At 45.6% G+C, this 14,056-nt stretch overlaps 1 protein-coding gene across 6 annotated transcripts in view; it reads left to right on the top strand.

Annotated features, from left to right (window-relative positions):
* Positions 1-14,056, top strand: part of PALD1 (phosphatase domain containing paladin 1) — a 193,058-nt gene that overhangs the window by 102,884 nt on the left and 76,118 nt on the right. For all 6 annotated transcript variants that reach the window (XM_073353587.2, XM_073353590.1, XM_073353589.1 and 3 more), the window contains 6 exons: positions 143-259; positions 405-584; positions 4,361-4,558; positions 6,456-6,596; positions 8,629-8,700; positions 13,270-13,410. In XM_073353587.2, the coding sequence (XP_073209688.1) occupies positions 143-259; positions 405-584; positions 4,361-4,558; positions 6,456-6,596; positions 8,629-8,700; positions 13,270-13,410 (849 nt within the window). The remainder of the gene's footprint in view (positions 1-142; positions 260-404; positions 585-4,360; positions 4,559-6,455; positions 6,597-8,628; positions 8,701-13,269; positions 13,411-14,056) is intronic.

Here is a 14,056-nt window from a genome sequence, read left to right as displayed (position 1 = left end):
CTCTGACCTGGGGAGTGACCAGCTGGGAGAGTCTGTCTGGGAAGACCTGTGATGGCAAAGGTGCCAGCTGAACCAAGAGAGTGGAAATGTGGCTTTCATCTAAGTTGTGGCTCCAGCTTACTCTGATTTTGTTCTGCTGCAGGTGGTGGATGAGCGTTTCTCCCCAGATGTGCTCAGCACCGTCAAGGAAATGAGGGTAGCTAACTTCCGGAGGGTCCCCAAGATGCCTGTGTATGGGATGGCACAACCCAACTCCAAGGTAAGAATGCAGCGTGGTGGAGATTCTGGCACAGGGGGAGGTGACCAGAGTGCAGGACTGAAACCTTCTGGGTTGTGCCCAGTGCAGGTCAGTTTGAAACATGTATGTTCTGGGGGGGGGTTCATTTTGTTTCCATTTCCCATAGGCCATTGGAAGTGTGCTAAGCTACCTAACTGATGCAAAGAGGAAGTACTCCCACATCACATGGATAAACCTCCGTGAAGAAGTGGTGCTGGAAGGGAATGAACAAATCTACACCCTCCGGGAACCCGGGAACCTGGAACAACAGATTACGGTGCCTGTTACATCACCTGAACAACTAGAGGTGAACACTCAGCACCTTCTTCACCTTCTGCCTTTCCTGTTCTTGGTGGTAGTCTCCACTGCTACTAGAGGGCTTAATGCAGTGAAGCAGGCACTAGGAAATGTCTTGGTGCTATTTTGGTCCTGTAACATTTTGCGCAAGCAGCTTGTATTGCTTTATTTTCATTGGCATATATGTAACTGCTTTGTGGTTACAAAGCAAATACTACATGGTAGTAATACTTGAGTAACTACCACAGATTCTCTAAGCCAAGGCAGGTGAGGGGATATCTTTTATTGGACCAGCCTCTGTTGGTGAGAGAGACAAGCTTTGGAGCTTACACAGAGCTCTTCTTCAGGTCTGGGAAACTAAGGCCAGGTCTACACTGCAAATCTATATCGGTATAACTACATCACTCAAGGTTGTGAAAAATCCATGCCCAGGAGTGACGTAGTTATTATGAACGATCTCCCGGTGTAGTCAGCGCTATGTTGACAGGAGGGCTTCTCCCCTCGACATAGCTTCCACCTCTCGGGAGGTGAATTAACTATGTTGAAGGGAGGAGCTCTCCCATCAGCGGAAGAGTGTCTTTACTTAATCTCTACAGTGGCACAGCTGCATGGGTGTGTAGACCTGCCCTCACTCAGGCCTTGTCTACACTACCAAGTTTTGTCGCCAGAAATTGCCTTTTGGAGACAAAACAGTGAGAGCATACACACCACAATGCGATTTCGTTGGGAAAAATGCCCAGTTTCTGCGACAAAAAACTTCTACCCCTATGAGAGACATTTTTTTTCTTTTCCCCCCTCCCTTTATTTTGGACAAAGAGCCAGTGTAGACGCCACAGTTTGTTTTGTCGACAGAACTGGCTTCTCCCAGTGTCTCACAATGCCTGCCCTGATCGTTCTGCTCAGCGTTTTGATCTCTGCTGCCTTGCAGGCGTGCACCCCTCCCCTTTCAAAGCTCCAGGAAATATCTGACAGCTGAGTGTGTTGCTCCCTTTGGGGGACAAAGAGGAAATCATTGGAATGCTCCTGTTCTGCCCAGCACTAGGAACACAGTGGCAGGCAGACTGCTGTTGTGGGATGGGGGTGGGGCTGAGGAGAGCCTGCTGGGCTGCTTTGACATTCCTCAGCACAGAGAGCTCACAGAGCTACTCACGATGCCGCTCCCAGCAGCTGAGGAGGCTGAGGGAATCCCAAGATGCGCAGCGATCAGCTCCACCTTCCCACAGCACTGGACTGTGGGATACATACCCACAGCGCATTGCTCACACTGTCAGTGATGGTGCCCCCAATCTGGACATGATCTGTCGACAGAGGGAGCAAGTGTGAACACCCTTTGGCGATTTTTGTTTTGTCGACTTTTGGGTGTTGACAAAGTTTTGTTGACAAAACTTGGTAGTGTAGACAAGGCCTCAGTGTCGCTGCTAAATACAAGATTTGAACAGATTGTTTAGCATAAGTAGGTAACACATTTCAAGGGTGCTTAAAGGGCCACTTCATCTTGAATGGTCCCTTGAAATATGTGTTAACCACTTATGCTAAACAATCTGTTCAAATCTTGTATTTAGCAGCCACACTTGTGAGTTAGGTTATATCTACAATGTGCACCTTGCAACGGCGTAGCTATGCCACTGCAGCCGCACCAGTGTAAGGTGTGCAGTGTAGCTGCTCTTTGTTGCCGGGAGAGAACAACAACAATGTCCTGGCAACAAAATAAAACCACCCTCAAAGAGGGGTGGTAGCTGCGTCGACGTGAGACCGCTCCTGCTGATGAAGCACGGTCCACACTGGCGGTCTTTGTCGTTAAAACTTCTGTCATTCAGGGGCTGTTTTTTCACACCCCTGAGTGGCACTTTCGTCATTAAAACTGTTGTCAGTGTAAACAAAGTCTCAGTTTCCCAGACTTGAAGAGCTCTGTGTAAGTGCGAAAGTGTGTGTCTCTCTCTCTCCAACAGAAGTTGGTCCAATAAAAGATACATTACCTCATCCACATTGTCTCTCTAATATCCTGGGACTGACACAGCTACAACACTGCATATAACACAAATTTAGTAATTACTGTGTAACACGCTATGTTCTCAGGATACATCACAGTATTATTCTAATGAAGAATATAAGAAAAAGAGAGAGTTGATTTTGTTACTGCATAGTGCACGTATAAACTCAATATTTAAAATATAATTTTGTACGGAGTGGTTATTTTTCCCCTCTCAAATTGCTGTACCATGGCGGGGGGAGCAGGAGGAGGGAAGAACAAGTTTTCAGTTTGCTAATAAATAAGTCAAAATACCACCAGCCTTAATGTATACCAAGCTGAAGATGGCAAGTGACCATGAGCAAATGAGATTTACATTGACGTACTGGACACTGCATTTAAAGATATCCCATCCATATGCTTCACAGCAGGGCATGGACCTGTGAGCCACATCAGTCCCCCTCTTCCTCTCACCCCGTTCCCAGCTGGTCACCTACCTGGGTTGCTGCTTATCACCCACCCCAGGGTGTTGTGCAATTGGCACAGAGAATTTCAATTTCTGGATACCGACCAAAGGTTTTTCATCTTTCTCGATTCTTTTCTTTTTTTCTTTTTTCCTTTCTGCCTTTCTGCTCACCCGTCCCACTCTCTCTCTTTTCATGTTGGCAAGTAAGAGAAAGGAGGAAGGAAACCAGTCTCATGACAAATACAGTTTTGTGTGGCGTAACATATTTTATATCAGCTGTAACCCTGGGCGTTGTGGCTTTGATACAAAAAGCGCAGTTGTAATAAAATTATTAGTAAATGTTTATACAGCACCTTAAATGTATATAATATTTTACAGAATGTGGAATAAAACTCAGCTCCAACCTGGAGAGTTTATAGGGTGGCTTGTAAGAGCATGTAAATAATACAGTTAGGCAAAGGAGAACAGAGATGTTCTTGGCTGGGTCTTGAAAAGGGATAGCCAGGACAACTTAGAGGAGAAGGGTGGCCCCATCACAGCGGTCAGATTGTGTGGTGGGACGTGTGGAGAAGGGAGTGTGGAGAGACTAGATTCCTGAGTTAGGCAAGCCCATGCGGGGTTTTAAAATCAGGATGGCAATTTTAACAGGATCTTGAAATGAATGAAGAGTCAGTGGAGGTGTACAAGCAAGGGGGAGATGTGGTTTTGTTTCTTTGTACAAAACAGAAGGTGGGCAGTAGCATTTTGAACATGTGGGAGCTTGAAGAGTTGGAACTTGGGTCGGCCATACAGAACTTGAAGGGAGTTGTCAGGCAACAATGAAGATGTGGATCAGGATTTCAAGAGAGGCAGAAGCTGTGTACGAGTGATGTTGCAGAAGAGATTATGGGCACATTTGTACCCCTGGGAGATGAGAGGAAAAGGGGTCAGTCCTTGACTCCTTTTCCTCTCAAGAGATTAAGGACAGTAAAAAAAAACCCTGAAAGGTCAGAGTCAAGGTGGGCGATAGAAGCATGTGAATTTGTGTTTGTCTGGGCATCTTAGATGATTAACAAAGTATCATACATTCCTACCTCATTGGCAGAGTCTTTGGGAGAGGTCTAGACCAGGGTTGTTGTAGATCTGTCTAAGGCATATTAGCAGAGCTGTGTGTGTTAAGTTTCCAAACTGTGGTTTTGCACTATGCCTGGCATTAGTTCCTCGCTTCCCTGAGTCCTAAGTTCACCTACAAATTTATGGGGAAATAAAAATTTCCTTTTAGGGTGAAAAAGGAAGAAAGATTCTGAAAACTTATGTTAAGTGTCCATACAGTAAAGGAGTCTTGTTCAGTTTCTTTGTCTCTCCCCTGCAGAAATTAGAGTCTACCTTGAAGAATGACGTGCTAAAGTCCCAGAAGTGGCTGGAGGTGTATCTGGAACAGGAGAAGCAGATGAAGATGTTTAAGAGTTGCCTGACCACACAGGAGATACTTAATCAGCACAAGAGCACATGCCAGGGGCTGGTCTACAAACGAATCCCAATCCCAGACTTTTGTGCTCCCAAGGAGCAGGTAATGGAGGAGCTAGAAGCTATTCCTTAGTTTCAACATCAAAACTCCCCTGAAGGGGCCATGGTGAATGCCTTCAGTGAGGATCTCCTGAAGACATTCTACCCCACCACTTTCAAAAGGTGGTGCGTGGGTAGGTCAGCTCTTCTCTCTCCCTTCCCCTCCCAATTTATGATATCTTTCTCCCTATGACCAAACTGATATTCCGCTTCCTTCCCAGTTTGACTTTCTCTTCTGGTTTCCCCCCTCCAAATTGATGTTCTCTCTTCTTTTTGCCCTAAATTGTCTGTCTGTCTGTCTCTCACTTCCTCTTCCATTTCGCCCTGCAGTTGCTTTCCTCTCTTCTGGCTCCTCCCTTTCCCTCACCTTAAGGCACTGCAGACTCTTTCCCTAGAGGATTGCGGAGCTGATGCTGTGCTAGGTGTATGGTTGCTGAATCTGACTGCTCCATTTTCTTTCTTTCCCTGTGTTTGTACTCCAGAGAAGTGGATGAGGCAAGTTACCAGTCTACTGTCTGTTCACCATTGTGGTCCTCAGTGCCTGGTGGCTGACATTGCTTTTGAAAAAACAAAGGCAGCATGATTGCAATCCCTAGCATGATGTCTGGTACTGTAACTCTGGGACAATCCTGGCCAGAATGAGATGCTCTGCAGCCCTGGGTTGTGTTTACTGCTTGCGTTCCTGCACAGTTTTATAGACTTGTGAAGAGGAGATTTGGTGTGTGCTCCTCTAGGGAAGCTGTGCAGTTGCTTACAATTGCTGAATCCTCTCCAGTACACCAGAGACACCTCCTAGTCTAAGAGTCACTGATCCGTATTCTAGTCATTTGGCCCATGCGGGGATCTCGGATGCTTTTGTCCATGAAATTTCATTTCTTTAGTTTTACAGGTCTGAACGCATTTATATAAGCATTGATAGAATCAGGATCACTTTTCAGTCATGTTTATTGTAAGTGTGTTATTGCCATCTGCTGGTCTCAACCTGCAATTATAGATTTGCACCTACAGTTGTTAATCTCAGACTTTCCTTTGCATTTCTGTTTATCCTAAACATCTTATGTCAATGCAAAAGAAATTAAGAGAACTGTAATTAGCATTATCCTAGAGAGATTTCCTATTTGCATTTTCACTAGAGTGAAAACGGATCACCTTGGGATAGCCACAGAGAGATGCGTATTTCTTTACAGCTGCAGAAACTGAGGGATTTAAGATCAGTTAGTCTGGATTTGGTATAATCACACACTATTCTTCCTTGGGAGGAGAAACTTCAAGACCTACAGAAACACTGTAATGTAGATGGTGCCTTATACCCTGGTGATAGACCCATTAGGAGTACCTGAGAAAGACGGGGAACAGCTGCTTTTCAACACCTCAGGGGAAAAAAGTTGGCCAATCACAGGTTGTGCAGGTGAATGCTGCTGGTTCGCAACATATCACGGTGTAGGATTAAATGGAGGTCTCACAGAGACTCAGTGATATCCCTCTTAAATCTGGACTAGAGTATTCAAGTTCCACATTAGGAGTAAGGATCTTCCCTAACTGCTGTCACTGCAGTGCATTGTGCTGCCATTCAGATACAAGTTAAAGATGCCATGGCACTTTCTGCAAGAAATAGGGGGTTACACCTTTGCTTAGGCCAATATTCCCTCTCTGGTATGGCTGAGTATGAGCAACTGCTGAATGCATCAAAGTCTGTGGCATTTTCACACACAGTCACTGTAGTCCCAGTGTGTATCTTCTTGCTTTGTAGCACCCTTTGGGTTACCTGGAAAGTAAAAGGCACTACAGAAAGCCAGATACAGTTCTATTAATCCATGGAGGGGGTGGGGGGATGACAGAATCCATGAGTCACACCAAGCAGGGAAAGTCTGTATTTAATTCTTTTTGTTGTTCATTTTCAGGATATAGATCGGCTGTTGGACGCAATGAAGAGCGCGCTAGCTGAGGACTCTCACACGGCCTTTGTGTTCAACTGCCATAGTGGCAGAGGGAGAACCACCACAGCCATGGTTATTGCTGTCCTCACGCTCTGGCATTTCAATGTAGGTATTAGCCCAGGGATGGGCCTCTTGTTCTAAGGAGGGTTTAGAACAAAGGAAGCTCCGAGGAATGAATCCCTAAACACCAAACCCTAGCCTTGTGAGCAATGAAAGAGGGCTGTGCTGGAACCTCAGTAGGAGCCTTAGGGCTTGGCCACACTTGCAAGTTAGAGCACATGAAAGCAGTCCCAGGTGCCCTAACTCACGACCCGTCCACACTGGCAAGCCACTTAGAGCGCCTGCACTCTGCAGCTGGAGCGCTTCTGGTAATCCACCTCCGCAAGAAGCATCACGCTTGCTGCGCCTCGGCTGAAATGCCCCAGCGTCAGTGTGAACGAGGTGTTGCATTACTGCGCTCTGATTGGCCTCCGGAAACATCCCATAATCCCCTTAAATCAAGTGGCCACTTTTGTCATTGTTTTGAATTTGGCTGCAGGAATGCGGATATGCCCTTTCAAAGCTCTGTTTCTGATAGCCGGCATGCTTATCTGCGCCGGGACAAAGCAGCCATTTGTGTGGAATGCTGCTTGCTATGACTGAACTTACAAGACAACACGCTGACACACTCTCAGTTCCCCAAAAGCCCGCTCTCCTTTCCCTCACATACACACAACACACTCCCTGTCACACTCCACCCCACCCCCCATTTGAAAAGCACGTTGCAGCCACTTGCACGCTGGGATAGCTACCACAATGCACGGCTCTCTGTGGCATTGCAAGAGTTGCTAATGTGACCACGCCCGTGCGCTTGAATCGGACAGTGTGGACACACTGCAGCGCTTTCCCTACTGCACTCTCCAAGGGCTGGTTTAACTCCCAGTGCTCTACATCTGCAAGTGTAGCCATGCCCATAGAGTGGAATAAGGCCTCTAATAAGGTTGTTTAAACTACATTGCTGCTGAGCAAACCAAAGAGTTTTCATTTTTGCTGTGAGTGTGGCCACTTTAAGTGATGGAACAGATTATCCACCAATTCCTGCTTCATTACATCACTTCCAGATCTGACAAGTCTGTTTCCTTGAGCTGTACACTGCTGGGGCTAGTCTGGGGCATGTCCTAGTAGTGGAGCTGGAGGTTGTCAGCTGCATGAGCAGTGTCACCAAGGAGTTCTGCTGCAGCTTGCAATGTTAGCGGGGTTTTTTTCCAATGAGAAATGTGGATCAGTGTTTTTAAATGACCTTGGGTGTGGCTTTGAATTGTGGAAACATCTCCCTGTTATGAGCAACTGCTGTGTGCATTAAAGTCTGTGGCATTTTCTCACAGTCACTGCACTCCCAGTGTGTATCTTCTTGATTTGTAGCACTCTTTGGATTACAAGGACATCTCCCTGTTATTAATCCTTTCTTAGATGTAGCCAGCAAAGAAGTTTAAGAACAACAGCTAGTAGGACATTGTTGTTGTTATTTTTGGCAATTCTTCAGCACCTTCCATCAAAGGCATTGTACTGTGCTTTGTAAACATTAAGGAATTAAGTCACGTTCACCTCATGAAGTAGTCTCTTTTTACAGAGCAGGAAACTGAGGCACAAAAGTTCAGTGACTTGTCCAAAGTAACTCAACAAGTCTGGGGCAAACCTGGGACAAAGGGCATATGGGGAGCGGCTAGTGGTTTGTCATCAGACATAAAAGTCGGGAAACTTGGCCCTTTATTCTTGATACTTCGAATGACTGCATGGGCAAGTCATTTAACTGCTGTTCCTCAGTGTCACGTTCTGTTAAAAGAAATAAAAAAGGCATAAATAAGTGCTTTGAGAGCTATGGGTGAAAAAAGCTACATATTACAAAGTATTATTTGTAGAGCCCATGCCTCCTGGTGCGCAGTTCTTCCCTTAGACCACTGTATTCCCACATACGGTATTGTTAAGTGGATCAGGAGTTCACGCAGGAAACTATTGTGTGTGAAAAGAACAAGGAGTACTTGTGGCACCTTAGAGACTAACAAATGTATTTGAGCATAAGCTTTCGTGAGCAAAAACGCATTTTGTAATTGGATAGGTTTTTAACTGCTCAGCTTGGCTTGGCCTCTTTTTGCTGCAGGGCATCCCTGAGATGAGTGAGGATGAAATTGTGAGTGTGCCTGATGCCAAGTACACCAAAGGGGAATTTGAGGTGAGTCCTTCTCCTATATTAATCTGCCTTTATTTCAGGGTGTCTTGTGAAATCTCCAGGGGCTGCTCATGTCCTGTTCCTTCAAACAGCCTCAGCATTTCAGCTCCTTCATTCAGGAACTGAATTTCCCATTAAGTGATGTGGTCTGTGTTTGGGATTCTGAAGCAGCCAGACTGGAGTCTGTTCACACTATGGTTAAAACTCTGATAATAACAACCCGGTTCAAGTGTGGGTCCAGGCATTTGGGGGCTTTTCTGGGTCTCTGACACTGGGGTTAGTATGCTCATGGTTCGTATTTGGAGATAGTGTGGTTTTTAAAGCAGCAAAAAACCTATGTGCAGAACAAGGCAAGGGGATGATGATGGCCTGTTAAAGATTAACCATTAGGCTGGTCTCAGGAGGTGCTAAATGTCTGTTTCCATCAGCAATATCAAAGCAGAGACCAGGTGTTAGTCTACAGGAGCCATGTCTAAAGAGCCCTCCATTTGTCTATCAGCTGCAGACAATCTGAGTATCAGATAAAATAGCTAGAATAATAAAGTTTTTTTTTTTAAATAGGGCTCTCTCCCCACACCCCACCAGAGAGTAAATGTTAACCAGCTGAGTTTGAGCCTCATTGACCCTCCCTCATCTGCTGATGATGGTATATGATTGATTATGCCCTATTTTATTAACCCCAGCCTCTACTGTTTTCCCATTGTGACATCACTCTGTTCTGTCCATTTTTATTTTCCAAAGGCAACAAACATTTCACCGAAGTGTCTGGCATTGTGCTTCTGAAAGAGGCTTATGAATACCACAGCACATGTGGCAGTTATATTAGTGTGTCACCTTGGCAAGTCCGCCTTCTGGCTGGTGACCTGCAGGTGTGTAGTACTATAATGGCATCTGCTTATAGTGAAGTCAGATTAAGTTTCCATTGATCATGAAGTAAAATGAAAGACCCTGATGGTTCCAGGGCAATTTCAATTCTGGTCATATTGAAATTTTCCTGGGGGAAACAACAACTTGATAATCCTACTTTTATTTTTTACAGTATAATAAAGAGAACTCTGTTGTTGTATCCTGAACTAAAAATGACTCCAAACCCAAAATATAATTATTACCAAATTTATGTCAAGCCCACAAGCTGTTGCTGCTCCTGTTCTGAAGCCATATCAAAGTAGCTGGTTTTGAGACTGAATTGGATGAGAAATGTTTGGGGTTTTTTAACAGAAAGAGAAACTCTTGAAATGTGTCCTAGCATCTTCAAGGTTCTGCTTGATTGAATCAAGAAACTGAGGTGGCCATGTGTGTTGAGGGAAGAAGAGTGGTCTGTTGGTTAGTCACTGGGCCAGGACCTGGGTTCAATTTCCTGCTTTGCCACAGACTTCCTAGGTGATCTTGGACAAGCACAGAATCTCTCTGTGAGGTCTGCAAAATGGGGGTGATAGTCGAAGATTTTAAGGCCAGAAGAGACAATTAGGTCATCCAATCTGACCACCTGTATAACACAGGCCCTAGATTCTACCCAGTTACCACTGTCCTGCTGGTAATAGCTTATCTAAAGTGATCATCAAGTTGGGCCATTTCCAGCACAAATCCAGGTTTTCTCACCCTCCACCCCCCCACACACAAACTCACTCTCCTGCTGGTAATAGCAGGATAGTGAGTTTGTGTGTGTGGTTTTTGGAGGGGGGTGAGGGGGTGAGAGAACCTGGATTTGCACAGGAAAGGGCCCACCTTGATTATTATTATTCAGTAAACTGAACCCAATAACTGTTTGACCAAACATATCCTCCAGAAGGGCATCCAGGCTTGATTTGGGGAGAGAGAGAATCCACCCTTCTCTTGGAGATTGGGTAGTAGGTCCCTACCTTACAAGGGTGTGAGGAAGAGAAATATGTTAGACAGAGAGGTGCTCAGATTCTATGGTAATGAGAGCCATATAAGTATCTAGGATAGACAGATAATTTGTATCAACTGTCTGATAAGCTCTGAGGGGTTGTAGCCAGTCAGAGTTCATGGATCTACATGCTATGCAGTCACTGTATAGATGAGAGTCAGACATGGCTGTTTGGCAATATGCTCTGTCTGTGTTGTTGTAGCAGTTTATTAGCATTAATTCCATCCTAATAGCACATACTGTTTAAAATTCCAGTTGAATTGAGGGGGAGCAGGTCTGTCCGTCAGTGACTCTGAAAGGAATGGAGGACTTGTGGCACCTTAGAGACTAACCAATTTATTAGAGCATAAGCTTTCGTGAGCTACAGCTCACTTCTTCAGATCTGAAGAAGTGAGCTGTAGCTCACGAAAGCTTATGCTCTAATAAATTGGTTAGTCTCTAAGGTGCCACAAGTCCTCCTTTTCTTTTTGCGAATACAGACTAACACGGCTGTTACTCTGAAATCTGAAAGGAATGAGTATGTAATCAGCACTTTGGGTTTCAGGGCAGAGGTGATAATTACTATGCTATTAGATAATAGATAAATAGTCTTTGTTCCTTAGGTGTTTTCAGGAGTCTCTTTCGGTGGGGAGTCAGTGAAGACCCACGATGATGTCACTCCCCTGCCTTATATAGCTTTTACATCTGGCAGGAATCCTTTGTTTCAAAGCTTGGTTCCCATGCCAGTTAGTGGAAAAATACTGATATTCCAAGATGGAGACCGGCACCAGATGACTTGGTCACATGTCCTTGTAGTGTCATGCCAATATTACTTGGAGGCTGTTTGTAGGGTTCTCAGGAAGGCTCCCCAGGTGGGAGATAAGCTTCTCCTAGGGCCTCTTGTTTTCCTAATGGCCCTTCCGCATCCAGCTATTCAGAATGAAAGCATCGGGTCTAGTGGGTGTTCCTCAAGTTTAAACACATATTTGTAATACAGATACACAGTCAATATTCCTAACTTCCAATACAAAAATTATACTTGCATACAAAGAGGATAATCATATTCAGCAATTCATAACCTTTCCAGTGACATCCCACAGGACCTATCTTACAGTAAACACATCATAACTATGTCATAATCATATAATAATCTCTCTCTGAAAAATATGGGGTCGCAACAGGCTCCTCCAGATTTAGAGAGTGCAGTCCATCTTGTCTAAAGCTTTTCAGGGGCAAGCAGTGTGTGGGAGTGGGGAATATAGTGAGGAAGCCCCAGTATTGGACTGGGGGAGATAACCAGCCTTGGTTTAACTAGGTGTTTATGCTAATGGGAGCTTAGTAAGGCAGAGCAGCTGTGTTGGGGACAGATTTTCTCCTACACTAAGATATGCTCGAGGTGGGTGTGGGTGCGTGTGTGTTGTCAGAGTGCCAGTTGTGGATCCCTAATTTCTCTGTTCTGCACAGCTCCAGCTATGGTCTTGGCAAGAGCAGCCTGTACATCAGCTGGCAGTGCCAACCAAATGAGAATTGATGGAGTGCATTGAGGCTCTTGCCCACTGCATATGTTCTACACAAGCGTTAGGAGGGAGTGATGATCAAAGGGTGGTTTCAGAGTAACAGCCGTGTTAGTCTGTATTCGCAAAAAGAAAAGGAGTACTTGTGGCACCTTAGAGACTAACCAATTTATTTGAGCATGAGCTTTCGTGAGCTACAGCTCACTTCATCGGATGCATACCGTGGATACTGCAGCAGACTTTATATACACACAGAGATCATGAGACAATACCTCCTCCCACCCCACTATCCTGCTGGTAATAGCTTATCTAAAGTGATCATCAAGTTGGGCCATTTCCAGCACAAATCCAGGTTTTCTCACCCTCCACCCCCCCACACACAAACTCACTCTCCTGCTGGTAATAGCAGGATAGTGAGTTTGTGTGTGTGGTTTTTGGAGGGGGGTGAGGGGGTGAGAGAACCTGGATTTGTGCAGGAAAGGGCCCACCTTGATTATCATGCACATTGTGTAGAGAGTTGTCACTTTGGATGGGCTATTACCAGCAGGAGAGTGAGTTTGTGTGTGGGGGGGTGGAGGGTGAGAAAACCTGGATTTGTGCTGGAAATGGCCCAACTTGATGATCACTTTAGATAAGCTATTACCAGTAGGACAGTGGGGTGGGAGGAGGTACTGTCTCATGATCTCTGTGTGTATATAAAGTCTGCTGCAGTATCCACGGTATGCACCCGATGAAGTGAGCTGTAGCTCACGAAAGCTCATGATCAAAGGGTGCTGTGCTAGCTTGACACCAGCTGAGAGCTCCCAGCCCTCCCCTCTCTCTCATCCCACCCCAAAGGAATTCTGAGTTGGCCACTAGGTGGCCTCTTTGGTCTGCTTGTAAGGAACAAAGGGGCCAGACTGTGGGCAAGAATCTGGCCTTAAGTGCTTTCGGGGTGGTGGTGATTATTTGTATTACTGTAGTGCCTAGAAGCCCCGGTCATGGACTTTGCTGTACAAGGCTCTGTACAAACACATAACAAAATGGTGGTCCCTGTCCCAAAGATCTTACAATCTATGTTTAATACAAGAGACAATAGGTGGCTGCAAGTGGATAGATTGGGGCGCACAATCTGGAATAGTCCCGTCTATTTTGTGCTCCTCAAAGTGTGTAGGTTTTGGAATGAAGTCGGTTACTACTCTCATACTCCAGGTGGTGATGAAGGTGGTGCAGCTTTTACCAGAGGGGCACAGAATGAAGAAGGAGGTAGATATGGCCCTGGATACTGTGAGTGAGACCATGACACCTATGCACTATCACCTGAGAGAAATCATCATATGCACCTACAGACAGGTGAGTGCGACAGTCATGCTTCCGAGATTAACTCTCTTCATTCCATATTTATTTTTTCACCCTCCTGTAAATGACCAAGTGGAAAGTGCAGGCACTGTGATTAATGGCCTAGATATCTGCCTAGTTTCGTGTGGTATTTATATTACAGGACACTCCTGAGTCCTATTGTGCTTGGTGCTGTAGAAACACACACAAAGGCATGGTCTCTGCTGCAAAAGGTTTCTTAATATAGCATTGTGGCTTCTTCAAGAGCCTGTGGGTATGTCTATAGTACCCGCCGGATCAGCGGGCAGCAATCAATCCAGCGGGGGTAAATTGATGCGATAAATCGACCCCCAAGCGCTCTCCCGTCGACTCCTGTACTCCACCGGAGCAAGAGGCGCAGGCAGAGTCGACGGGGGAGCGTCAGCAGTCGATTCACTGCAGTGAAGACACCACGGTGAGTAGATCTAAGTACGTCGACTTCATTGCGTAACTTAGATCGATTCCCCCCCCCCACCCCCACCCCCAGTGTAGACCAGGCCTTTAGTGTCCTGTCAGAATGCTGTTTTGTTGCTTATTTATTACAGCGAAGCTTTTCGGTGCGTTACTAGAGAGATCTCTGCACCTCCTTCAGCTGTGACATGCTGGCACCCCAACTCTCTGC

This window comes from Lepidochelys kempii, chromosome 7 (genome assembly GCF_965140285.1).
Source record: "Lepidochelys kempii isolate rLepKem1 chromosome 7, rLepKem1.hap1, whole genome shotgun sequence".
Lineage (NCBI taxonomy): Eukaryota > Metazoa > Chordata > Testudines > Cheloniidae > Lepidochelys > Lepidochelys kempii.
This window is presented reverse-complemented; position numbering and strand designations above follow the sequence as displayed.